Source organism: Batrachochytrium dendrobatidis (genome assembly GCF_000203795.2).
Source record: "Batrachochytrium dendrobatidis JAM81 unplaced genomic scaffold BATDEscaffold_14, whole genome shotgun sequence".
Classification (NCBI taxonomy): Eukaryota; Fungi; Chytridiomycota; class Chytridiomycetes; order Rhizophydiales; genus Batrachochytrium; species Batrachochytrium dendrobatidis.
The window spans coordinates 381,944-407,938 of record NW_006281112.1 but is presented as its reverse complement, the minus strand read 5'-3'; the positions used below and the strand labels follow the sequence as shown (position 1 = coordinate 407,938).

Genomic DNA, 25,995 nt, shown 5'->3' with positions numbered 1-25,995 from the left:
ACAACACTAGTTGTAATGGTAGCGTACTGGTTCATGTATAGCGTATGCAGGAGAGAGCAAGCAGTTGAATAGATTCATTGTATTATCTTGGATAAGCAGACAAAACACAATCTCATAGTTGGTCAACCAGCATGCAGTAGTATTTGGTCTTAATGAACCGAGATGTGGCTGGTGCCATGAGTTGGATCGAGGGGTTGAATGGATTTTCAATAAAGTTGATGTGCAATGCAAGGCTGAAGGTATAGCAATAAATGATATTGGCGAACCACTGAGGCTTATATGAAACAGCCGTTGGATTGCCGTTTCAATTTCAAATTGGAATTCCAAACCTCTCCTTTAAATATATCAGTTTAGTTTTAGTCAACTTTTGGTATGAGTGCTGTTACCGACAACGAAGGGTTTTTCGAAGAGAATGAAGGAGTCGACGCTGAAAATATATCAAACGATTTTAAGAAACAACGTTCTTCAAAGGCATGCGACAAGTGCAACAAAAGGGTATATCGAATATTTGATTTGTGCATACTCATTCTTGGGCTTGTTTAAAATCAGTTACTGTTTTAGTATTAGGCCATTGAACATGCTCATGAGCTAATATGAGTCTAGTTTGATGGGTTCTCACTAATATTAGTTCAGAACTGATTGTCCAACAAGGCAGTGTTACTTTTCAGTGGCTTTTTTCTCAAGCCTAGATTCTAAGATTAAACTTGCTGATACATTACTGTTTTGAACTACTTTTAAACTACAGAAAGTCAAGTGTGATGGTATGTGCAAAGCGATGCAAAGAACTGTCCAAAGTTTGAAATACATATTTGGATAACGGTATACAAGTGCTATGCTAATCCATCTTTATGTTGCATGATTTTGTCTGGATATTCTTATATATAGCCGAAAAATATATTCCATGTTCAAACTGTGTCAAATCTGGCAGTGTGTGTCTTCGCTCTCGTCCTTTGAAAAAGCGTGGTCCTCGACCAGGTTATATCAGTATGTTGGAAAATAGACTCGTTGGTCTTGAAAGCATGCTAAAGTCTCGACAAGCTCCAGGTTGGTTTACATGGGTCGACCTCTTCTGTACATTGATTATGCTGATTCGAATTATATACCAACTATTTTCTAATGGGTCAATTACAGGTACTGAAACTCTATCATTAGAACCACAATCGTCGTTCTTAAAGCGAGCAAGGTTGACACCTCCCGATATATCTTCGACAAGGGAAAACGATCATCATAAGGGCTCGGATGATATTTCAATACCATCTGTTAATCTAAATCTACATAATGGCAATATCCATCTACCAGCATTGCAACCCACTTCTGGGTGTTCGTATTCTACACCACCCACTTCATTTTCAATACCTTCTGTAACTTCCCTACCTTTGACAACTGATAATACTTTGCCTTCTACAATCAACAAACCCACATCTGTTGGACAATTTGCTTCGTCAAAACCCTTGCTCGCTGAATCACTTGCACCACATTATCAACTATTCAAGCCAAAGCCTATGTTGGAATCAAAGTCCATGTACAGTACCCTATTATCATATGTGAATCGATCAGAGCCTTTGGCCCTTCACAGCTCAGATTCTACAGCCTTTCATGGATCTGAGCCTCTATCTTTTCATGGCCCAGATTCTGCTTGTATCCATAATTCAGAGCCTTATCTTAGTCCCGAGGTGCGCGAAGCAGTATTGAAGTTGTTCTTTCAAAACAACCTTCAATGGCATTCGTATTTACCCGAAAACTACGTGCGTGAGCAAATTGATATGAGCCGATTTCTTTTCTATTCAATCTTTTGTATGACCTTGACACAATCACCTCCTGAAATTCGGACCCCTGAGCTTGTCAACCTTGTCAACCTACTGTTTCAAGTCTTGTGTGATATGCTGACAAAGGAACTAGATAATCCTACAGTAATGACGGTGTTGTCACTGGTTATGATGTGTGCATTTGGAATAGAAACAGGACGAGGAAGCGCATCTTGGCTGTATCTTACAATGGCAGTCCGTATTTCACTCGACTTGCAGCTCAACAAAGAATGCTCGTCAGGCTCTGACGAATCATTTTCCATCAGATCAGTAAGACGCAATGTGTGGTGGATCTGCTATATTTGTGATCGCTACTATGCAGCTGGAATCGGGTCGTCACTGCTGATCAAGGACGAAGATTGTCAAGTAAAACTTCCAAAAAGCGATATGGATGTGAATAACCAGTTTGATCAAGAGTTGCACAGATTTGGCGAAGATGCTACATTGCAGATTGCTATCATGTCAAGTCGCGAATGGTATGTTCCAGCAATACCAAACATGGGTCTTCGTGCCTATCTATTACTGCTTTTGAAGATTTATGGCAAAGTAGCCGAGTATGAGATGCACTTGGATGATCCTATGCCAGCTCGCACAGATGTTGAAAACGAGTATTGTCTTGCAGCACTGAATGCCTCGCTGTGTGATTGGCTAGCATCGTTGCCTTCATATGCCAAGGACATTACTGGTCAATTGCTCGAGCATGATGTATATGGAGACCGTTCAGTTCCAGCCATGGTGCAATACCTTCACATGCTATACAATTGCGTTGTCATTACTCTTCACAGATCAAAAATGATGCGTAATATCCAAACATTAGGATTTTCTACTGCTTCATCTCTTACATCATTCAAACTTTGTATGAGCGCGGCCAATTTAAATGGGATTTTGATTGCTCGTATACTTGCCAAAAATCCACTTCTTACACATGTGGTTTCATATGCATCTCATTGTCTCTATATATCTGGTACGGTCCATGTCACATGTGTAAAACTATCCACAGATTCGTCCATGTGTAATCTTGCACGAGAGAATTTGCGAATGCATATTCGAGCATTAAGGCGAATTGCGCAATGCATTTCTACTGCAGTGCCCCGCTTAAACGAACTTCTTTCGTCATGTCAATCGATTGAAGGGATTTTGTCAGAGGATATTGATCTTGCTCATTTGAATGTACCATCATCAACTGGCCTACAGGGCCCTACCACTTCGTTGGGTCAAGATTCGTCGCCTTTGGTTTTCAATGCCCGCCATCCAGGTATGTCTTTTGCTCAAAACAAATAGTATTTTCAGCCATGGTCGTGTAAAATGCAATACACTTGTATCTGTGATGGTCCTTGTCTTGGATACATTTGCGCTCTAGTTCAAAAGAACAAGTGTCAAGACTTGGAAATGCACTGAAGCTGTAATGTGGATGTTGCTTTAAACATTTGTTTGGTTCCTATACAATGGTTCATTTTGCATGAATATGGCTTTAGTTTGAAACAAATACCACTGTTTTATCTAGAGTTTTGCGAGTTTTAACCATCTATTACGGTTTAACGTGTATATTACAATTAGAAAGCCGATTGCCAAGTCATGAACAGTCTAGAGACACTACACACGCATATTTAAACCAGCAAGTGCATCACGATCAGCATATTTATAATTTAGAGTCTCATGCATCACCAACCTCGTATATTCATGACCAACAAGATACCAACCAACAATTACGCAAATTTCAACATCAAAAGACTGACAAAACATCGCATGATAACTTTAATACAATTACGTATGGCAACTCGCAGTCCAAAATTGATTCCTATTTTTATTACGGAGCAGAATTGCACGACCAAGGTAAAAATGAAATGATGTCTATCGTGAGTGGATTTAAAACACAGACATCGCAAATGCCACCTTGCACACAAGTTCAGGGTGCGTTTGATCCATTGATGGACTTTGCCTGGAATGAATTAAAGTGATAATGGTGCACATATTTGTTCGAGTCGATGCATTTGGCCAGAGATCATGCATCCTATTCAAGTATTTATTTTTAGTGCACTTGAATGAAGTTTAAGGGTTTCACGTACAATGTATTATCCAAGTGTAATGAAATTACCGTGTTATCAGGGGTATGTATCAGTGTGAAAATGACAAAAAAGTTTAAGCTCAATTGCCAAAGCTTTGAGTGAGGAGTGTATAATAGCAATCTGTAGGTCTGATCTAGAACATTCGACCGGCCGAGCAATAATGAGCACGGAGTCGATATATTGTCGGAGCGTCTATTCTATTTTGCCTGTAGCATGTGAATTGAATACATGCTATAGGTTTGCACTCGAACACGTAGAGCACAAGATTCAACCATACGGGTTGATGGATGTTCAAGCGTGAGCAATGGTGCTTGGCCAGCAGTCAGGTGTATTGAGTGAGTCATTGGCATGACAGCTGTGTAACAGTTGGATTCACCTTTTCATGTTGCAATGCTCGAATACAGATGGAATGGCTATGAGGCAGACTATAATGTATTAGGTTTAAACTCGTATAATTGCTTTTCACATGACCCTACTAAAATAGTTTGGGGTAGCTTTCAAGAGTTTGAGCCATATGCTGGATGTCTAATAGCTGTATTCACGTAGAATGAAACCCAATAGGAACTGATAAATGTTCAAAGTAACATTCACAAAGTTCCAGTATATATCACGCTTGTTTAATCTCCAACTCTCCTTTCTTCCAAACCAAACATTATGCCATTGTATGATGGGTATAAAAACAGCAGGCATACTCTTGAGATGTACAATCATTTCTTTTGGACTGATCGCGAATATATACCTGATTTTAGAATGCAGAGTTTGTAGTTGTATTGGCGACATTGAACTCAATATCTGGATTACAATGCATAATCTGGTTTCAGATTTGTGTTCGTACAATGTGTGGCTATGCCAAAAAAGACCAATTTTGGCTTGAAACTGTAGTTTGTGATCATCACATAATGGACATTGTATTTATTGAATTGGAATGTTTATTCTAGTCAGTTTTCAACAAGACACTGAATATTCGACCATTGTTTATGCCGAGCCAAAAGATGGCCAATGCATAATAAATGTAAATGTTATTTTACGTGAGCACGGCGTAGTTTCCAGTGTAAATTCAAGTGTTTGAAGTGTCCAGATTAGCCGAGTTTCTTTTGCAATCTGTCCATTGCATGATTGCCTATGAGTTGCATGCCAAAATAAGTCATGCTGTACTGAATATGAACAAGAAACGGTGCTTGTATAGGGTTTTCGGAAGTGATGCAATATACGGGAATTCTTGCAACAGTGGCTGTCTTGATTAAGCAACCCTTGTATGCCCCAAGTTTGATTACAGTCCATAACACTTGATAAATTCTGTAAACTCGATAGCTAATAAAAGTAGTGCGCAGCAAGGATAACATGATTCGACGTTTATTAATTCATAAGTGCATCAACCGGATAACGGCTTAACCGCTTTGTTAGCAGTTCACCAACTTCTTTACTATTGCTTTCACTCGCTACTAATCTCTACGTGGTGCCCGACTCGCTCGTTTTTCAACAGTAGTCAGGATTGCCTAACTTGCTGTTCAGATATAGGCTGTAGATAAATTTTGAGCATCGACCAGTGACATTGCCTCGCTCACTCCAACCACCACTTGCAACCCTAGAATACTCCAATCTGCAACATCCGAGCCATTCAATCTTTCTGAGCAGTGCATCTGCCACATTAGCACAGTACAAGTGTATTTCAATTTGCAGGTATTCCAACCTGTAAAGCTACAGCTCATCATGAGTAACCATTCACAACAAGATAAATGGAAACCGCTCACGGTTCAGCAGGAACATTATCTACAGCCACCACAAAAGTCACAATATTTACTCCCTCCACCACCACATCGTGGACAATCGCAGGATAAGCAGATGTTACGTCAACACCAAAAACGTTATATTGATCCTCCACATATCAATACAAACTACAGGGAGCTTGGCAGTCCAAACTCTTATTCCAGCAATCATGATAGTCACGATGGCAATCCTTTGTCTGCTTCTACAGGTTCATATCAGCCTTCAGAACCTGCATCTCGGGAAAACAGAAGGCATGCCAAGCGACAGCGAGTTACACAGGCGTGTGACAATTGCAATCGCAAAGTAAGTATAAGACTTTATTCCACCATTGCTATATTAGAACATAATGATTGGTACTTTGATATAATATGGTTTGAAATCGCATCAACTCAATGTATTCGAAACTGGACAAATATGCTTTGTCGCTAGCACATGTAGTCAAGCAATATCTTTTCATAATCTACTACATCAAAATGTTGCATCCATCCAGAATTTCACTTACAGCTGTACTCACACAAAATATAGCTTGTATCTGTGACTGCTTTGTTCCAGAACAAACTGGCTAAATACATGTGTCTTGCTGCTACACATGGACATGCTCAATTATATTTTCAAACACACTGTCCATCATATAATACACACAAACTATAATCTTGAACTGGAATTGTTCATTTGACATGTCTTGTCCAATCACCAGATTCGTGTATTGCAATCCAACATTTGGGTTTGACTGGGTTGATGTGTCTACAACTGTGCTGTATCTCAAAAATTCAAATATATTCGCGCTTCAGTTCAAGAAACCAATGACTACATGTTCCAAGCATGCAACTATTGTTTCCATGTCAATCGACAGTAGTTAATTCACAAGACTGGCTGTTTATTATGCATTTTGACACTCCTAATGGTTCATTCTACGCGAATACAGCTGTACTATAGATTCATTTATTTATCCATCATTTCCAAATCAGAACTGGCTAGCCCATTACTGCCATACATGTATTTGTAAAATATGTTGATTGTAAATATCATGATTCTATTTTTTGCAGACTGTTGGAATTGCATCGTTTACAAGATCATTATCTGATGGGCAACCATGTCATCTACTTGGTTTAAATCTGAGCCTGTGTTGCTGTTTTTTCATCCATATCTATTTTTAACATATGCCTAAAACATAGTTTATGCGAAGTTTTCTATTATTGCTCGGCATTTTATGCTAAAGTTACTTACACATGTCGACTACTGTTTTGTTATACTTTAATGATATAGAAAATCAAATGCGATGGCGTGTTTCCAATGTGCACACACTGCAGTAGTATAGGCAAAGAATGCACATACGTTCGAGTGACCAAAAAACGAGGCCCAAAGGCTGGCTTTATAGAAGAGTTGGAGGCCCGTGTTCGAGAGTTGGAGTCTAGGCTAGATGGTGAAACATATAGCAATATTATTGTGGTACCAGCAGATAGTTCTAGCGAATACACAGACAGACTCGATGATATCGATATGAGTGACTCTAGCTCTATCCGCGCATCACATCACTCTGAGAGTGGAAATACCCAATTCTTTAAATGCAATAGCTCTTCTCCCAATCACGCAAGCGCAAATGCTTATTTAAAACCTCACGGCCATGATTTTATTCGTCCCAGCCGTTCTCCAACTAGCAAACGATCGCCATCTCCACTTCGTCAAAACATGTCCATATACAGCACCGGCCCACCCAGCATCATCTCAACTAATCGCAGTGTTTCTCCGCTCCCATCTTATTATAAACAGCTAAACGCTTCTCCAATTTCTGCCACACTTGCTCCTCCATCTTTTGCCTATGGAAGCGATGGTTCACACTCTCCATTGGTCGGCAATGCTTGTGAAATCCGTCATAAACTTATTCAGCTCTACTTTAGATACGTCCACTCATTTATTCCCGTTCTTCACAAAAGAAAATTTATAGACACAATAGGCTACGAGATACCACTGCTTATGAATTCCGTTTATTCTATAGCAGCTTGCTATGCACATCCAGACTCTTCTTTTTCATGGAAACCGTTTTATACTACTGCAAAACAAAGCATAGAAAAATCACTTGCTACTCCGTCAATTTCTGTCATTGTAGGATTTTTAATATTGTCCTATCACGCAGTTTGTAAGCCTTATCTTATTTGAATCCATACAAGATTTATCCATGACACACTGCGATATAAATTGTGATTGTGTATAATAACCTAAATAATGTATATTCCCTGTTTTTGTATCTTTTACTACAGTTGTCGAAAAGCAGAATGAGGCATGGGTGTATATGGGCATTGCTATTCAAATGGCTCAAAGACTCGGACTGAGTTCTGAATCCAACAGTGATTCTAGTGCAGATTCTGTGTATGTAAATGAATATCGACGTCGAATCTGGTGGACACTATATGAGACGGATCTCCTTATGGGTATTTTTTATAAGCTTTCGCCCTCCATCTGCAGGTCAAAGTTTAATGTGCAACTTCCTAGTGGCGTGTGGCCACAAGCCAATTCCAAGAACGGTAATCAGAGTTGTTTAAATTCATCACTTGAAAAGCACAAGAGACCTGCAGATCATGCGAAACCTTTGCATGATATGGGTTCTATTAGAAACATGAATATTGATGCCTTCAACTCGGGAATTGTCTATAAAGGATCTATTCAAACACTGTATATTGATCTACTTGAAATCACGATCCAGCTTGCTTTACTAGACCAAAGTGAAATGACAATGCGGATTTCTGGAAGCTATCGACATGGTCAGCCCTCTACTCTTAAAAAAGATCTGGATATTCGGTTAAGTAAATGGATGCAAAATGCACCTGTTTGCATGAAATCGGTTTGCAGCAAATATATTTTGAGTTTTGATGACAAACTCGACTCTCCCCCGTCTTGGAAGATGGCTTTCATTCAGATCCTATACCATTACTCTGTCATTATGCCTTGTGAATCGGCAATAGCCGAGGAAATTGAGTCTTCAAAGCAATACTCGTCTTTGCCACCTTTTTCTATGGAAGGATTATATCCGCAAACTACTACTCACAGTGATCACAAAGACTTTGTTGTACTTCGCCGATGTACTCAATCTGCATTTATCATCACAGCCATTGTAGAGTGTGCATTGATTCAAAACCCAGAATTTGAGCAGTTTTCGCCGTTTGTTTATAACTGTATGAAGTGTGCTGGAATGACTTTGCTGCAATCACTTCGACTCTGTTGCGATCGAGCTCATGTTGGTAACGTGATGCGGTCTGTTGAGGCAGTTTTTTCTGGTCTGCGCAACTTGGCTCGTTTCAACAAATCTGTTCATGTAGCGATTGCTGAATTGTCGGATCGGATGCGTGTTATTTCACCTTACTGCAATGATATGCTTGAATAGTATTTATTTGGAAATTGACTATGTTTGCTATTTATGGATCTTTGAGTTTATTACCTCTCTTTAGACACCTGCTTTTGCGCATTTTCTTTGCAAACCCCTATATTAGTTTTGACGATTTACAGCTGTATTCGCATAGAATGAACCATTAGGAGTGTCAAAATGCATAATAAACAGCCAGTCTTGTGAATTAACTATTGTCGATTGACTGGTCCATATTATGACATGGATGGATTGACATGGAAACAATAGTTGCATGCTTGGGACATGTAGTCATTGGTTTCTTGAACTGAAGCGCGAATATATTTGAATTTTTGAGATACAGCACAGTTGTAGACAGCATCAACCCAGTCAAACCCAAATATTGGATTGCAATACACGAATCTGGTGATTGGACAATACATGTCAAATGAACAATTCCAGTTCAAGATTATAGTTTGTGTATATTATATGATGGACAGTGTGTTTGAAAATATAATTGAGCATGTCCATGTGTAGCAGAAAGACACATGTATTTAGCCAGTTTGTTCTGGAACAAAGCAGTCACAGATACAAGCTATATTTTGTGTGAATACAGCTGTCATTAAGACTCGAGTTACAAGATCGACTTGAGATATTTATTTATTTTTTTGAATTTCATCCTTTTTGTCTGAATCTTGACTCATTAGAATAGAACCAAGTACGATCAGTGCAGCACCAGCCCACCATCTAAGCGTGACTGGTTCACGAAAAATAAGCAACCCACAGATTCCCTAAAACCAAATGATCCATTTTAAAGATGTTAGCAGACATCAATACTTGAGACACATCCAAGACTGATGTATGAATTCAAACAAGATGCGTACAGTAACTATCATGTTTGCAGCATTATTGAGCATAGTAACATGAACAGAAGCATTTGCTTGACTAAGTGCTCTTGTAAATGATTTCCACATTGCAGCATTAGCCAAAACTACACATCCTACAAATGCCAATCGAACCAGTGTTGTCACCTTGAATAGGAATGCATATCAAAGCCAGTTGATTAGTTTGAAGATCGAAACTGAATATTAGCTTATAGTGATAGAATAAAGGCAAGATTTGAATACCTGGTAATAGAATTCCAGCGAGTCGCCTGGTAGATTGCTCTTGCAAGGATTTAAAGTAGAGTCGGAAGAGTATGATGGCAGCAATGCATGGCAGATGGTTTCATAAACAATACCGCCTGTTACGGGAGAAGTGTTTGATGCAAGCTTAGCAAGCACAGAGGCAAGTGCAGCAAGGATGCCAGAAACAACTGCTGCAAAGAAGAACCTGTGTTGACCCAGAGCATTGCCCGAGTTGACAGAAACAGTTTCCATCCAAAGCAATTTGATTCTCCAATAACAACTCGCTTTGAATGGCGATATTATGCCAATTCAAGCGCTGAATTCGGCAATCTCGATAAAAGGTACTGCAAACTATCCATTAATATCTCGGCATAATTCCACCAATATTTGAGTATAAACCCATCGATTGCTGTGACTGGACGAAAGCATTTTGTATTCTAGGCTCAGTAGCCACGAATAGCGAATTCAAACGTAACCCCAAACTTTTTATCCAGTGTAGATAACATGCCAGTCTATTTCACTCTTCAGTTGGGCGATGATGGTTCACCAGAACATCCTAAAGAGGCATGTTTCCTGTTTACTTTGATGGCCTTTATCATCCATCTTGGTTTATTGACCATTAGATACGGCTGGGTTAACCCTGGAATAGTTTCTGAATCTAAAGATGAATACCAATGAGTAAAGAATTAGATGTCATTTATGGTATTAACTTGGTTTCTATTGTATAGTTCTGTCGACTTCCTCCACCTTCAAAAAAATCTGGCTACATCTTGCGTTTTGTTATTATTGCTGGATCTAAAGCATCGTGCTCTCCTATCCTCGTTACAAACTATCCTGCTCAGGGGTAAGCCAAATACTGACACATTTGTATTCTACAAACGACTGCTCAAACTAAAGCTGATTTCGTATTGTATCTTGTCAATACTTGCATGTTCAGTGTGATGCTAATCCTATGTATGGTTGGCGTTTTTATTCAGATCCCTGTTTGCTCGCAATCAATTTCAGAACATTAGGCAGGTTACATTTACCCTTTTACTCGGGGTATTAGTGCTTTGGCTGATTTGTTAAAGATTGTCATGACTAATATGTTGAGATTGATACTGATTATTGTAGGTTCAAAACAGATGGCCGTTCAGATGCATTTTGTGAAATCTGTATTGAAACTCCAGGTGCCTATGAGTACAACATCGAGTATACTGACTGGGAGTTGAATGCTCAAGTCAAATCTGTAGTTACTGGCTATTTTGTGGTCGATCCTCGCTTGTATCTACCAAATGACTCGATTTTAGATCCAACCAAGACAGTCGAGTCTGCATCAAATTCAACTATTTTACCTTTGGACGGTATTACAATCCTTAGTGTGGTTCCAAAATGGATGCCAACTTTATCTGGCTGGCCTGCGTTTTTTGATGAATTCGCCGAGGCTGGCTACAATATGGTTCACTTTGCACCACTCAATCAGCGCGGTATTTCAAACTCACCATACTCGATATATGATCAGCTGGCTTTTTCTGAAGATCTGTTTGATCAGAAAAATCTTACAGAGCCAGAAAAGGAAGAGATTATGAAGAATATGGTCAAAACTATCCATTCCAAAAATAAGATTCTGAGTATCACTGATATTGTTTGGAACCATACTGCCTGCAATAGTTCTTGGCTGTTGGAACATCCGGAAGCTGGTATATCTTTAATTGCTTTGTATACCATCTAATAATTGATTCGTCTAAACCTAGTTTTAATATTCAACAATAGGTTACAATCTTAAAACTGCTCCGCATTTGAGACCTGCATATGAACTGGACGATGCTATTCTTCAATTTTCAGATGACATTGCAACCGTACATGGTAAATCAGCAACAGTCAAGAATGATCAAGAGCTTGTGGACATTGTTCATTTGTTTTATGCAAAAAATCTATTGGAATTGAATCTTTGGCAGTTCTATGTTGTTGATTCAGCTACACTTTTCAAGCAGTTTCGCGAAAAGTGGACTTGTTTAAAACAAAACACTTTAGAGTCCTCTGAATTTGATCCCAATTTATATCAGTCTACTGATTTTACGAGACTTTCTTTAGAAGAACGAGACCGTGTGTTTTACAAGGATGCTTTTGAAAATCCCAAAACCTATCAAAGATTTTCCAAATCTATAAAGCTTTCTATTGCCATGTCGTTTGTTTATAAGCTTTCTGCAGATCTTGGTATTTCCAATACTGATCAGCAGATTGACTTGTTTGTCAAATTGGTCAATAATTTAAATATGCCATTCTACCACGAGTGTGACGAAGACTTGGTTTGCATCAAGGATCAGATTTTAAATCGTGCTCGATACTTGCGCATTGCCGAGCATGGTCCGAAACTTGGCGAAATTACCAGGTACACGCCTATCGTTGACACCTACTTTACGCGTCTTCCCGTAAATCACATCACTCAAAACAGACATCCTGACGAGCTTTGTCTTGCGAGTAATGGCTGGATTTGGAATGCTGACCCATTGATCAATTTTGCTGCAGAGGAAAGCAAAGCTTACTTGCGTCGTGAAGTTATTTCCTGGGGAGATTGTGTTAAGCTGAGGTACGGAAATGGACCTCAAGATAATGAATGGCTTTGGCAGCATCAAATTGCGTATACTCGCAAAATGGCCAGTATATTTCATGGTTTGCGAATTGACAACTGCCACTCAACTCCAATTCATGTTGCCCAGCATCTTTTGGACATTGCGCGTTCAGTCAATCCTGATTTATATGTTTTTGCAGAGCTATTTACCGGATCTGAAGAAAAGGATATTCTTTTTATTTCTAAACTTGGCATCAATTCTTTAATTCGTGAGGCGATGAATGCATGGGATCCACAAGAAATGAGTCGAACCATCCATCGTCAGGGAGGAACTCCCATTGGATCATTTACTATCCCAGCAGAATATATTCCCCTGGAAATGCTTGGCCACGATATGAATTCAGATTTTTACGAGTCTTCCTGCGAAAGCACCGAACTTGCTGTTGAGCTTCACGGATCCAAACCTCACATTATGCTTATGGATTGCACACACGACAACGAAACTCCATATCAGAAACGCACTGCTGAAGACTCGCTCTCCAATGCTGCTCTAGTAACCATGTCAACATGTGCCGTTGGAAGTGTCAAAGGGTATGACGAAATTGTTCCCGAGCTTTTAAATGTTGTCACAGAGAGTCGTAAGTATAGACTTCCCGATAGCTTTGAGGGGATTTTCCCTGCCAAGTCTATTCTCAACATTTTGCATACAAAGATGGCGCGTGAAGGATACCATGAGATTCATGTCAATCAAGAGCATGATTATATTTCTGTCCATCGAGTTCATCCAGTGACCCATGATGGATACCTTCTTATTGCACGCTGTGCCTTTCGTGGCAATTCCGGGAAATCTGGGCCAACTCATTCTCCAATTATTCTGCGCAATCAATCTGTTCATGTTCTAGAATCTGCTACACTTACTGTTCAAACTGGTGGTCATACTGGCCACTCTTCCAGTCCATATCTACACGATTCCTCCGTTGAATCAGACACTGAAGAACTGATTCCACCCTCTACCCCAACCCAACTGTATCATGCCTTTGATGGTGATTCATTTGACGATATTCTACAACAAAACAGTCAGAAAATCAAGAGAAAAGAGTCGCGACGTGTGCTTGGATACATTTCTGGACTTCCTTCTATACTCGAATTTTCTACAGTGTTGAGCCAGATTACTCACTCGTTTGTGGATTCAGTGGGTGATAATGGGGATGTTCAGACTGTTATTTTAATTGATGGAAATCATTTTGAACCTGGTAGCATTGTTTTATATCGTACCTGGGTTGTTGGTACAGGTATCGAACAAGATACAGTGGTTTTGCCATCTCCAAATCGCGAGGAATTGGCTGTAGCCGAGACCATGCCTACTAGCGGAATTGTCGTCAAACCTGATCCTTTAGCTGAAACTCCAGATTTAAGCGTAGTGACCTTAGATCTCAAATCACTTGCTTTGAACCTTGAAACCCCTATTGAAGGCACTTTTGAGCGTCTGTGGGTTCATTTGGGCATGAACCATCCAAATACTGCAATTGAAATTATGGTACGATTTGGATATGGTGTTCTTGGCTCAAGTAAGCTATGGTTTACTTCTCAAAACAGCAACTGGGCACCTGATTTATACAACGCGGTGAATGATTTGGATGCAAGAGATTTGAATACTGCTTTATTTCGTGTTGCTTCTGAAGAGGAGGATGTAACAGGTGATTCAACATATGATGTACCCGGATATGGTCCGTTACCCTACTGTGGACTTCAAGGAATCGTGTCTGCGCTTGTTCATATTGCAAGAGGAAATGATTTGCATGCTGAATTGTTTGACAACTTGCGTCGTGGTAAATGGCTTTCAGATTATGTTGTAAACCGTTTAAACAAAGCAGTCGAAGCATACCCTGCTCTTGAAAAGCTACGCAACTGGCTGAAAACTCGACTTTGTTTAGTAAACGATATTTCACCTTCGCTGATTCCAAAGTACTTTGCTATTGTGATTATGCTTGCATATCAAGGACTCAAGTATCGAGCACTGACTCTAGGAACAGGTGAACTTTCGCTTAGACAGATGAATTCGGGACATACCTCATCACTGGAACATTTTGGCGAAGGGTGTTTAATGACAACTTATCAACTTTACGGTCTGGTTAATTCCACAAGTCTTTTCCCGAAACCTTATCCGCTTGACATTTACGGCCCAGAAAAAATGAACTGGTCAAATACACAGCACACTCCGAGTCTTGCAGCTGGCTTGACCCATTTTTCTACACATCATATGCGGTGTTGGGGGCGGGACATTTTTATTTCTCTCCGTGGGCTGTTTTTATATCCTGGACACTTTTCAGCCGCCCGATCACACATTATTGCTTTTGGATCTACACTTCGTCATGGTCTAATTCCAAATTTGCTTGATCAAGGCAACAGACCGAGATACAATGCTCGCGATGCGACTTGGTTTTGGATGAGCAGTGTACGTGATTATTGTCGTCTTTCTCCAGAGGGATATGATTTTCTTGGTGTAGTTGTTGCACGTCGTTTTATTCCAATCAAACGGTACACCTCTGGGTTTGGTAGTACTGCCGATCAAGGTCCTGAGCGGGAAGATGCTGATACGTTTATTGAACCTTCTGATCCTAGAACCTATCAATTTACCAATACCATTGCAGAACTGTGCCAAGAAATTCTTGAACGTCATGCTCGAGGTATCAAGTTTCGCGAATGGAATGCTGGTCCTTCGCTTGATCATGCCATGCGCTCTGATGGGTTTGAAATTGAAATTACTACCGATTGGGCAACTGATAGTCCATTGCGCGGATTTACACGTGGCGGAAATCAATGGAATTGTGGTACTTGGATGGACAAGATGGGTGATTCTGAAAAGGCGGGCATATATGGTGTTCCTGCTACTCCTCGTGATGGATCTGCAGTTGAGCTTGTCGGTCTTTTAAAGTGCATACTTGATTGGATTTCTACTGAAGTTTTGATCAAAGGAAAACAGTGGTGGAGATGGGCTGGTGTCATGGTTCCAGGTAGGTACTCTGCTGATTGACATTATAAAATCTGTGCAAATGTGAATTTAAAAGGCATGTATTGAATATGGTTTTTGATTTTAGTTGACAACACGGACTCGCTTATTCAGTACTCAGTATGGAACAATCTATTGTTGAAATCGTTTGAAAAAGTGTTTTATATCCCATTAAGTAAGTTTTTTGTGATTCACCCATCAGTTCAGTATTGAATTTGACCCATCCATTTTGGACTGAAATTGAAACGGGAAACCCAGTATTGATAATTCAACACATTTGCAATTTTGTATAGATTGCAATGACGATAGCAAATACCATGCTGTGCGATCCGAGCTTGTTAATCGTCGTGGAATTTACAGAGATGTTGTATCGGCCACTCTTCCATATACCGAATATCAACTGCGACCTAATATCTGTATTGCTATGGCTCATGTAAGCTTATGTTTTGTAATTGCAGTTTAGTGCTATCTAAAATGAGTACTGACGACTACGGTGCAATCATTTTTATAGGCTCCGGAATTGTTTGATCCGGATCATGCCAGACATGCACTGACTGTGATAAAAGAGTCTCTTCTTGGTCCACTTGGTAAGTCTTGTCGATGCACGTACTTTATCAATCTACACTGTTTTAGGGGCTATATCGTTTTAAACAAAACAACTGTTTGTGCTGTACCATACTCTATTTAGGCATCAAGACTTTAGATCCAAAAGATTGGGCTTATCGTGGGATGTATGACAATGGAAACGATTCAACCGATTCGACAGTTGCTCATGGATTCAACTATCATCAAGGCCCTGAATGGCTATGGGTTATGGGCTACTTTATTCGTGCATATATTCAGTTTTTCACCGTGATTCCTGGTCATGATCCCGCCATGGTGGAAAAAGAGCTTGTGTGGGTTCAGCGTCAACTCCTCACTCACAAACGGCACTTGTTCAACACACAGACCAATCCATTTGCAGGACTTCCCGAACTTACCAATCAAAATGGCGCATACTGCTCTGGATCTTGTGTTACCCAAGCTTGGAGCACGGCAGTTATGCTAGAGGTTGTTCAAGATCTTTTTGCATTAAAGCATTAAATTGAAAACATCAGTCATGTCCGTATTCTGATCCAAAGCTTGGTTATTGAATTTGACGTTTTGACCGACTTTGGTTAAAGATTGTTTGTAATTCCCAATAACTCGTGTTTTTTAAATAAAAAGTACGTTTATTTATTACATGTTTTTACCGGATTTGAGTAGAGTATAAAATATCGATTGATTTGTAGACTCGTTTAAACAAGTTGGATGCTGCATATAAGATCAACTCTAACATTTGAGACATGCAATCTTTATTTTCATAAACTAGAGCGTTAGTGAGGATAGTTTCAGTTCAAAACTAGTTTGATTATGACAGAGTGTTTGGATTGGAAATATTGATTAAACTTGATTTCTAATAAAAGTAACAAAATCCAACTGTTATGTCAAACCAATGGCTAAAGATAAAATGCTCCATTGTGAACATGATTGCAACTAAAAGGTTTATTCATGACAAGAACACTTTTGCAATCATTTGAATGTTGACTGAGATTATTTTATTATTTTTAGCTTTCCTCATCTTCAAAGGAAGATGACATGACTGTTTTACCATAGAATGATTCTAGAGTAGCCGACATTTCACGAGCCGATTCCTGTCGAGACGCAGGATATTCAAGCGAAGCAGTATCCATTGATGGCAGTATGCCAACAACTGAGCAAGCTCGAAATTCTGGTTTTTTTGCTGCAGATTTAGGAGGACTTATAAGATCGCTTGCAACTTGACTAGGTCGTTTTACAGGAGCATAAAAGGAACTTTTATGCATTGACGCTGAATGGACACTTGTTGGTTTTGCTGGCTCAACACCGCACATATCTGAAGCGGCTCCCCATGCCATGCTTCCCTTATGGAACTCGAGTCCAGAACTGGTATGCTTTTTCAACTGTGCAGCCTGTAGCTCGCTAGTGTAAGTGTCCAGCAAAAGACATGTTTTACTCGAGTTGAAGATACTGAGCAGAATCATGCGAGCCATAGTCAAACAAAAGTAACGATTCAATCCTGCATCGAACCCCAATGCATATATGACCCCACTGTACAATGATAATAGTGGTGATATAACGAGACATAAGGTGGTTCGAGCAATATCGTAATGTTTTAAATCATAGATATTATCTCTTGCCATATAGTGTCGGTTTTTCCAGATTTCAAACGCTGCATAGAGTTCTAATAAACCTGAAATGGTATTGCCAAACATATGCATATTTCCTGCAATGTGTGCATATGTACTGGGAATAATGGCTGTATGGTAGAAACTTGAAAAAAGACTGAGGATATAAAAGCAAAATAAAGCTAAATGGTATGCCATAACGCACCAACCAACAACGCGGATGACAGCAGTGGTAATGGAGCTTTCAAAGTGGGTGCTGAGATCGGTGATTCGAAGATATATAAATATCGTCACGATAAGTCTCCAAGCCGTATCTGCTGTCCATTCAAGCATAGTAACGACAACTGAAGCGGTAGCGTGTTTGTTGGAAATAGTTAGCCAGTCGTGAAGTAGTACCATACAAATAATCTCGAACACAACAAGCACAGAAGCTAGTTTAGGAAGAAATGAGCGTATTTCCCAGCTCCAGGACGTTGCAAATAACAGCGCTGTGAAAAAACTAACAATAGATATGATCATAGTCATGTCAGATATGGAGAATAGTGCCAATGGAACCGAAGATGTGCTTTCGCCACAAGAAAGACTATTGTTTGACGCATCACTCATTACTGGAAACCAGATACTTGGCAACTGATGCTCGCGTAGTAGTAAAAGGGTTGAGCTTAAACAAGTAGTCTAATTCACCAAATTAAAATTTGTAGTGATTTGGAAAGTTTATAAAATTGAGTTGGATTTGAAGAATCTAAATATGGATAAATATTAAAAGAGCTTTGCTGTAGTTTGGTTCAAAGCAGATATGAAATAAGGTGACTAGTGCCAAAACTGATGTTTTTTGAGTGGACGACTCAACAATGGCATTATAGCCGGATAATTGGATGTACTTTTAAAGACATTGTTTGATGGAAAGTGTGCGGTTTTGCTAGATTTAACCAGTTTATTTTATAGAGTCCGCTAAACAAGCCATTACACTATGTTTAGCACAACTATTCAGATATCCAAAATCATAACGATTCAAATAAAGAATCCAGTCTGGCATCAGCCTTGACAAGTACTTGTGTTTTTGCTATAAAGTTTAGCCAATTTCAGGCCAGCTGGAAATTGCAAACTTCAATTCTTTGTCCGACAGTTTTGGTTAATGGCAATTTGGCAGTAAAATCACACAACAGATTGCTATATCTTTAGATATTTCAACAACACAAAACCAAACATCTGCATGTTCAATTCTTCATCTGTTAAAAAGTCGCTGGATTTACTGGTTCAACGGACTACTGGATTCCAGGTGACTTGGTTTACTCGACTTGATGGATATCAGAACATAATATAACAGCCAATAATGCACAACTACAGAATTGTGAATTTACTTTTTATATACTTGACTGCTCATTGGATTGTTTTTTGCTCAACATCTTCAACTTATTAGCTTGGCACTGAGAATCTTGCAATATCAGTCGAGTTCGCACAGACCCAACTAAAAAATCAGGTTTTTACGACTACTAATGCCAATCAGATCCTAGCAAAATGTAAAGGGTGAGTGATGCTGTATTACGCCATTATTTACAGAAAACTTGCTGACCGTTGGAATAGACTTGTAGAAAAATATCAGTTGCGTGGTGACGATAACAAGGCAGAAACTATGGCAGAAGCAGTACAAATGCTCGAGTCTCGTGTCAAAAAGCAAAACTCTCTCAATTCGGTACTTCTTTTTACTTGTGTGACGTAGTCAATGATTTGAATCGGATATACTAGACGGAGCAAGTTATTGAAAGTTGTATATTTTCAATTAGGTTTTTGATATCGTTTCGTTGCTACTTAGTCTGTCAAAATCAGCAACATTATACAACTATGAACGCTTGTCTAAACCTCGGATGCATCTAACGCCAGACAATAACGCAGCCATATGGACAGAAATATGCAATGATGCGCCTTTAACAGGCGATCACTGGTCTAAAGAAACAGTTGATACAGACGACAGTGACAACTGGAGTATGAACGAGTCCGAGTTTCTTGATACTCCAATTGATGAAAAAATTCAAGACCATGCTTGTCATCTTCAAGCTACACAAAGTGATTCGGGAATAGTTTCAGCAGCATTTTCTGATTATTCTAAACACAATAGTATTCAGTCCCAATTGGTAGGAATGCCATGTCAGCATATTCTAATACATTTAAAGTGCATTTTAATCACATTTATATACTGGAATTATGCAGAATCAGTTGGATTTAAGACAAGAATGGCAAGAACACGGGGAAACAACAGATTTGCTAGATACAATTCTAGATACGCAATACTGGACAAGTGTTGGCTGTCGAACATTAGTGCAGAGTATGGAGCCAAATACTGTATTGATTGCTACATTATACTGACGCTTTTATCAAACACTAAACTACCCTGTATTGATTGTAAATTATTTTGAAACTAGATGTAAATTATGATTCAAAAGATCCATGTAGTCTTCGTATGTTTATCTATATTTAAAAAAATTGTCATTTTTTGTATTTTGTTCTGACATGGTGCTGCATTTCTACAAACAGGACCATCAATTGCACACCATGAGTCACAGAGCTTCGCGCATCTATTTAGACCACTAAGCTCAGTAAAATATGTCAAAGAACAAGAGATAGTTCGCGAATGCATTTTATTACTTGCAGGTTTGAACACTACCATGTTTGCTAAAGACAAGCAAGGGAAATGGAAGGTTTGTTTTGTGTTTTTTGAATATAATCAGACTTTTAATCGGCTGGGCATTGACTGTCATGATTATGCTTATTAGTGGACGTCAAAGTATAGTGTTACGCATCTTACTGATGATTCACTTGCTAATCTGATACAAAACGGTGTTGTGTCCGTTGCCAACAAAATTGAACTTTTAAGAGTATTTGCTACTAGGTATGCTGCAAATTAACAATCTACTTGAACCACTATAACTATTTTATACACTTACACGTTGAGTCCTAGTATTTTAGAGCAATCTTTTTCGTCAGTCTGGTGTGTTTTTGCCTCGTGTATTCTACGTCATCTTGAAAAATGGCGAAAACATCTACTTGTAATTGAAATGGGTATGCTTCAACCAAAACTTGCAACAGGTAAATAATGAGTAGAACGGTTTAGTTTTTGATACTCGGCATGTGTATTTGAATTCAATGGTTTTAAATCATTAACATTTTATCTGAACAATGACCCATTAGAAACTCAAACCAACTCACTGATTTGGCTTGAATCCCATGTTGCCATGCATTCCATTCCAGTCTTATGTCTGGCAGAACTAATTCAGCATGAGGCATTCTCTAACCCTGACTTGAATTGTTCAAAAAACAGTATTTCTACGTTTACAGCAAAGCTACTTAATTTGATTTATTCTCGCATTACTATAATGCAACTACAAGGAAATATTTGTCAAATGCATTTTTTGGTCGAGTTATTTATTGTGACGCTGTCGCCACTTTTGGACTTTTTAGACAACTCCATGGGCCAAGGAAAAATTGATGATTTATATAACGAATTCTTTTTTAAAATGCAAGTCATACCTATATGTTTAAATGGATTGATTATTACTGTTTAAACAAATGCAGACACTCGGGTGTGCGAATTGGAAAGTATATTAATATCAGACTTTATCAATATTCTAGGGGTGAAGATATTCCAAAAAGCAATCCAGATTATTGGAGTAAGCATATCATGCTACGGTCAAAAGATGATGTTCCGATATTTATGACGCAGTTTATATCCGACATTGTTCACGCCATCAAAATATCTAAATTATATACTAGCAAGGTATTTACTAATCAGATTTGACGAGCTGCTTTTAAAGCAATGCGATGTTGAATAAACTCTAACCATTTGATTATATAGGCTGGTCACTGTTATGACAAGGCGCAACAATCAATTGCCGACATTTTGAAACTTGAGTTGACTGAATTCTGTAAATTCACAGATGTTGCAAATCCATCCGAATGTTTGAAAGTCAAGATTGATGAGTGTTTTCAGAATGGTCAAGGACATTTTGAGTTCAAAGCACCGTCCATCATAGATTTAAATCCAAAAGGTTTGGATATTTTGGTTGAAAACAGATTTTTATTTGTATTGCTGTCTATTTACATTCTCAATTTTCATGCCCATATTCTGACTCTTATATTTATTTTGGGTTTTATCAATCAATTGTTAGACTCGATAAACTCAAATTGGCAGCCATTTGAAACTCTAATTCAAACTGCATTAGCAAAAGCATTAAGCGCATCACTACACCAGAGCCATGTAAAATTTCAAGACATTGTATTCCTTCAAAGCCAATTTCAATCTCATTTGAAAATTCTACATGGTGTATTTCTGCTTCTCATGCCAGATCCTATGTCGTTTTTTTGTGACCAGCTTTTTTATAAAATGGAAAGCCATTGGTCAGGAAATAATGATTTAACTCGAAATCCGTTGGTACTTCAAACCCTATTCCTTCAAGTCAGTTTGGAAACAAACAGAGACCTTCACGCGTACATGGATAACTTTCTATGGCAATGGAATGATGTTGCTTGGATGAAACAACCAAACATTTCCAAACAGTCTTTTTTTTCAAAAATCAATGTCACATATTCGGTATGAATTTATTTAGCCATCACGCATATTTTAAGCGTCAAGACTTTGATTGCATGTTGAATCATCAATATAATTTATACGGATGAATATGACAAACCGAATGGTATTTTTGCCAACAATAACTTGCTGATAAATGTTTAATCCATTGTTGATTTAGTGTCCATGGTCTATCGATCTTATTGTCGGCAACTCGGGTTGGATACTATATAATCGAATCATGAGTCTCATAATGTATATCAATTACGCTCGATTTTGTCTTCAGCGAGTTCAAAGTTGGAAACAGACATGTTGTGGAAACACAGTCTCCAAAAGTGAACCAGATCGAGGGGTCATCCGGCTTCGAATGAAACTCTTGCACTTTTTGATCTCGTTGCAAACCTATGTTATGCATGGAGTAGGTCATATTTAATCTTGCTACATTGCTTGTAAATGCGACACTCGTCACTAATCTATGAGTTTACATTTTGACTTGGCGGCAATCATAGATACTACAACCCGAGTCATCTGTATTTCTAGCCATGGCTACCAAAAAAACAAGTGTAGATGAACTAATTTTGTTGCATTCGAAATTTGTTCGATTTCTGGCTGAGCGACTATTTTTAACTGAAAAGGCTTGGCCGATTCTCAAAGAAATCTATTCCATTCTAGACATGTGTATCAAGATTGGAGGTATCATCGGCACCAATGACCCCTTAGTTTTCCATTCTGCTGGTTTGAACGAGACACCATATCAAAAGTCACAACCAAAAAAGGCAGAGTTTAATGCAAACTCCAATCTTGCTAAGCTAATAGCTATGGAGTTTCAATTGGATGACGCGATACGATTCTTGGTAGACAGCTTAAACGTTATGGCTACACATGTCGATTCAAGCGTATCCAGTAAGATATTTTGTTATGACTTTCAACCTAAACCGAGTCTTAAAATCAATGTGTTTACTAATCGCACTGCTTTGTTGGTTTAATCTAAATCAATAGTCGAAACTCTCGCACTTTCGTTAAGTTTTAAAAATGAAAGATGATGTATTTGATTGAAATTGCTTTGTTTTCATTATATCCTGTCAATGCCAAACTGTTAAATAGCATCCATTGCTTTTGAAAAAATCTTCAATAAAACACTACTGGGCTCGGTTCCGACTGATACACGCACAAGCTTTTTGGGAACATTGTACGAAGCCGCCCACTCCAGTTCTGTATAATGGGCAAGAATGGTGTATGGGCATGCCAAAGTAAAATTTGTACCAAGAGAAGGTCCTTTGTAGATTTCAATCGCATCATAAAAACGGATTGCATCTTGCTCGAGCTTTAAAATCAGCGAAAAAAGTCCACCGTAGCCTGGCATGTCTTTGTTGCAAACAAATTTGGTATATGTAGATGTGTCGACATACTTGGGATATAAGACAGTTTGGACTGTTGTTCAACGTGTTTTCAAGAGCATATATAAAATATTAAAGTCATGCCGCATTGTCATCATTTATAACAATCCCTCAATTCAAACTTAAATTGCAGGTAGGTTTTCAACCATCAACTCACCTTTGGGATGATGATGTAAAAAGTCGCAAATAATCTCTGCGTTTTGATTAATGATTTGGTTTCGTTCAAAAAACGACCTCGAGTTTCTTTCTAAAAAAATGGCATCTTCGCACCAAAACCTGTCTTGATACATTCCCGAAACCATGGCAAACAGCTGAGGATAATGGTTTGATCGAGGATTTAATGTAGCACTGCCACCCATGACATTGCTGTCGCCACTAAACAACTTGGTGAGGCTAGACACAATCAGATCGGCAAAAGGGAGAACTCGCACGTTGGCAAAGTTGCCAATAGTCTCATCGACAATAAGAAAACAATCGTGTTTTTGAGCCAGTGACCATAAAAGCGATAGATCATGACTTTGGAGTAATGGATTGCTCGGAAATTCACAAAATATGGCCGATATCTTTTCAGATACAAGTAGCTTTTCGAGTTTTTCCATATCTGATGCGTTTCCATGACCTAAAAAGTGGCATCCTGGTCCAAACTTTTCTTGTATTTTGAGTGTATCTGTGTATGGAAACCTATCAATTATGAGGAAATTATTTCAAAATGTCAAATTCATGATATTTCACAACTCCAAAACTTCATGGGAGAATAGAGTGAGGACTAAATGTAGTTTAAATGCAAGCACTTGAGCATGTGTAATAATACAAGAATCATTTACCCAAATTGAACACTTTTCAAGCCTGGTTTTAGCTTTAGAATTACACGATGGATATTGTAAATAGCACTCATTCCACAAGGATACAAAAACACATTGTCTTCGGATACAGACGCATCACATGTAGAAACCACAGTTGAATCAGAAGATTCGACATCTGGTTTTTCAAAATGATTACAAACAATTGCAGCAATACGACGACGAATCATGGTTTTAGTTGTATCTGCCATATGAGTATCTAGATTGCGGCCGTATCGTTCTTCAACAAATGTGTCAGTTTCATACTTTGTTACATCATATTGTATTTTTGGTAAAGAGCGTTGCATTGCTTGCATTCCATATGGATCCGAATCGCATTTTTCACCAGTTGTCGAGTTTGATTGATGAGGCGTGGCCAAGGAAAGTTCACACTCGGCCACTTCCATTAGCCTCAAGCAGTGTGCAGCAAAACGTGACGATATGCCTTCGCCTGTATGCTGCCAAAACTGCTTGGCAATATATGCGAAATTAAAAGGGAAAATCACAATATGCAATGTTGGATGTGTGGATACATTAACATCAGAAATCAAAAGGATAGAATGTTCTTTTGCCGAGTGATAACTATGTGATTCAGAAGCAACAGAAAGCTCAACAATACGAATGTTCATATCGGGATTGGAGATGCGACTGTAGATAAAATGACGACATGCTTCTGCTGATTCTCGGTTTGAAAATACTAAACAATCCTCATACACTTTGGCAAAGCGATCATTGCAAATCTCGAATAACTAAAAGGTTAAACGGCAAGCAGAATCAACAACAAGATCCAAAATAAACCTGGTTTCTAGTCATTACTGCTTGTACGCATGAACAGCCATACCAATGAGCCAAACAACAGTCCTACAAAGCTTACCTTTTTCACTAGTGGAGTGAATACAAAGCGAGGATAGCCGCCTTGCATTGCAGCAATCACTTTGCTATCGCCTTCTTCATATCCAACATTGTCGCTCCAAATAGGAAGAGCCACGGATATTGCTAGATTTGACGTGCAGTTTGTCAGTACATGTTGCTTACTAATAGGGCCGGCAAAAAACTGGGATCGCGAATAGCTGTAGATATCTGAAAACAACAGTAGGTAGCAATGGATTTGTAATACATTAATATACCATGATGAGTATGCGGTGGAATGGGCATTCCCAATGGTATGGACTGTATAGCAGGCCGGTTGCTATTTTCATTGTATTGAGATGGGTTGTTGGATGCCATTTTTATGTTTACCAATTTGAAGCCAAATTCTACAAATATCAAGTTTCTGATTTATTGAACCTCATATTAGTCACCAACTTAGTTACCGATAAACTGATTTTAAAATCAATCAAATAAAACTG

At 38.8% G+C, this 25,995-nt stretch overlaps 7 protein-coding genes across 7 annotated transcripts; 4 read left to right on the top strand and 3 right to left on the bottom strand.

The window, feature by feature from the left end:
* Positions 1 to 372: 372 nt before the first annotated feature.
* On the top strand, positions 373 to 3,763 carry BATDEDRAFT_27685 (uncharacterized protein; the record flags this gene model as incomplete). The annotated part of the gene is made up of 5 exons (XM_006681876.1): positions 373 to 495; positions 746 to 761; positions 886 to 1,044; positions 1,132 to 3,060; positions 3,363 to 3,763. 5 exons carry the CDS (start codon positions 373 to 375, stop codon positions 3,761 to 3,763), a joined length of 2,628 nt encoding a protein of 875 aa, XP_006681939.1.
* A 1,818-nt stretch (positions 3,764 to 5,581) lies between these two features.
* Positions 5,582 to 9,017, top strand: BATDEDRAFT_91760 (uncharacterized protein; the record flags this gene model as incomplete). The annotated part of the gene is made up of 3 exons (XM_006682022.1): positions 5,582 to 5,941; positions 6,905 to 7,775; positions 7,897 to 9,017. 3 exons carry the CDS (start codon positions 5,582 to 5,584, stop codon positions 9,015 to 9,017), a joined length of 2,352 nt encoding a protein of 783 aa, XP_006682085.1.
* A 588-nt stretch (positions 9,018 to 9,605) lies between these two features.
* On the bottom strand, positions 9,606 to 10,433 carry BATDEDRAFT_37439 (uncharacterized protein). The gene is made up of 3 exons (XM_006681955.1): positions 10,103 to 10,433; positions 9,860 to 10,006; positions 9,606 to 9,766 (listed from the first exon to the last, which is right to left on the bottom strand). Exons 1-3 carry the CDS (start codon positions 10,352 to 10,354, stop codon positions 9,632 to 9,634), a joined length of 534 nt encoding a protein of 177 aa, XP_006682018.1. The 5' UTR covers positions 10,355 to 10,433; the 3' UTR covers positions 9,606 to 9,631.
* A 987-nt stretch (positions 10,434 to 11,420) lies between these two features.
* Positions 11,421 to 16,746, top strand: BATDEDRAFT_14033 (bifunctional 4-alpha-glucanotransferase/amylo-alpha-1,6-glucosidase; the record flags this gene model as incomplete). Its single annotated transcript, XM_006681804.1, has 8 exons — positions 11,421 to 11,781; positions 11,855 to 13,585; positions 13,751 to 13,935; positions 14,227 to 15,667; positions 15,752 to 15,838; positions 15,957 to 16,096; positions 16,175 to 16,250; positions 16,352 to 16,746. Coding segments are annotated over 8 exons (4,416 nt in total), but the record flags the coding sequence as incomplete, so codon positions are not given.
* Positions 16,747 to 17,249: 503 nt separating this feature from the next.
* Positions 17,250 to 18,455, bottom strand: BATDEDRAFT_91842 (uncharacterized protein; the record flags this gene model as incomplete). Its single annotated transcript, XM_006681984.1, has 1 exon — positions 17,250 to 18,455. One exon carries the CDS (start codon positions 18,453 to 18,455, stop codon positions 17,250 to 17,252), a length of 1,206 nt encoding a protein of 401 aa, XP_006682047.1.
* Positions 18,456 to 19,062: 607 nt separating this feature from the next.
* BATDEDRAFT_27680 (uncharacterized protein) lies at positions 19,063 to 23,396 on the top strand (the record flags this gene model as incomplete). The annotated part of the gene is made up of 16 exons (XM_006681875.1): positions 19,063 to 19,128; positions 19,270 to 19,376; positions 19,434 to 19,542; positions 19,634 to 19,981; positions 20,058 to 20,172; positions 20,270 to 20,305; positions 20,382 to 20,545; positions 20,621 to 20,736; positions 20,806 to 20,933; positions 21,036 to 21,367; positions 21,420 to 21,427; positions 21,477 to 21,621; positions 21,700 to 21,892; positions 22,013 to 22,434; positions 22,592 to 22,828; positions 22,920 to 23,396. 16 exons carry the CDS (start codon positions 19,063 to 19,065, stop codon positions 23,394 to 23,396), a joined length of 3,003 nt encoding a protein of 1,000 aa, XP_006681938.1.
* Positions 23,397 to 23,506: 110 nt separating this feature from the next.
* Positions 23,507 to 25,873, bottom strand: BATDEDRAFT_27679 (uncharacterized protein; the record flags this gene model as incomplete). The annotated part of the gene is made up of 6 exons (XM_006681874.1): positions 23,507 to 23,841; positions 23,965 to 24,488; positions 24,632 to 25,395; positions 25,521 to 25,642; positions 25,682 to 25,726; positions 25,774 to 25,873. 6 exons carry the CDS (start codon positions 25,871 to 25,873, stop codon positions 23,507 to 23,509), a joined length of 1,890 nt encoding a protein of 629 aa, XP_006681937.1.
* Positions 25,874 to 25,995: the final 122 nt, after the last annotated feature.

Excerpts from the sequence above, each read along its gene's own strand:
- BATDEDRAFT_37439 (XM_006681955.1), bottom strand. The coding sequence starts at position 10,354 with ATGGAAACTGTTTCTGTCAACTCGGGCAATGCTCTGGGTCAACACAGG. Across the intron at positions 10,007-10,102 it reads CGCTGGAATTCTATTACCAG|GTGACAACACTGGTTCGATT; the intron begins GTATTCAAATCT and ends TTCCTATTCAAG. Across the intron at positions 9,767-9,859 it reads CTGCAAACATGATAGTTACT|GGAATCTGTGGGTTGCTTAT; the intron begins GTACGCATCTTG and ends ATTTGGTTTTAG.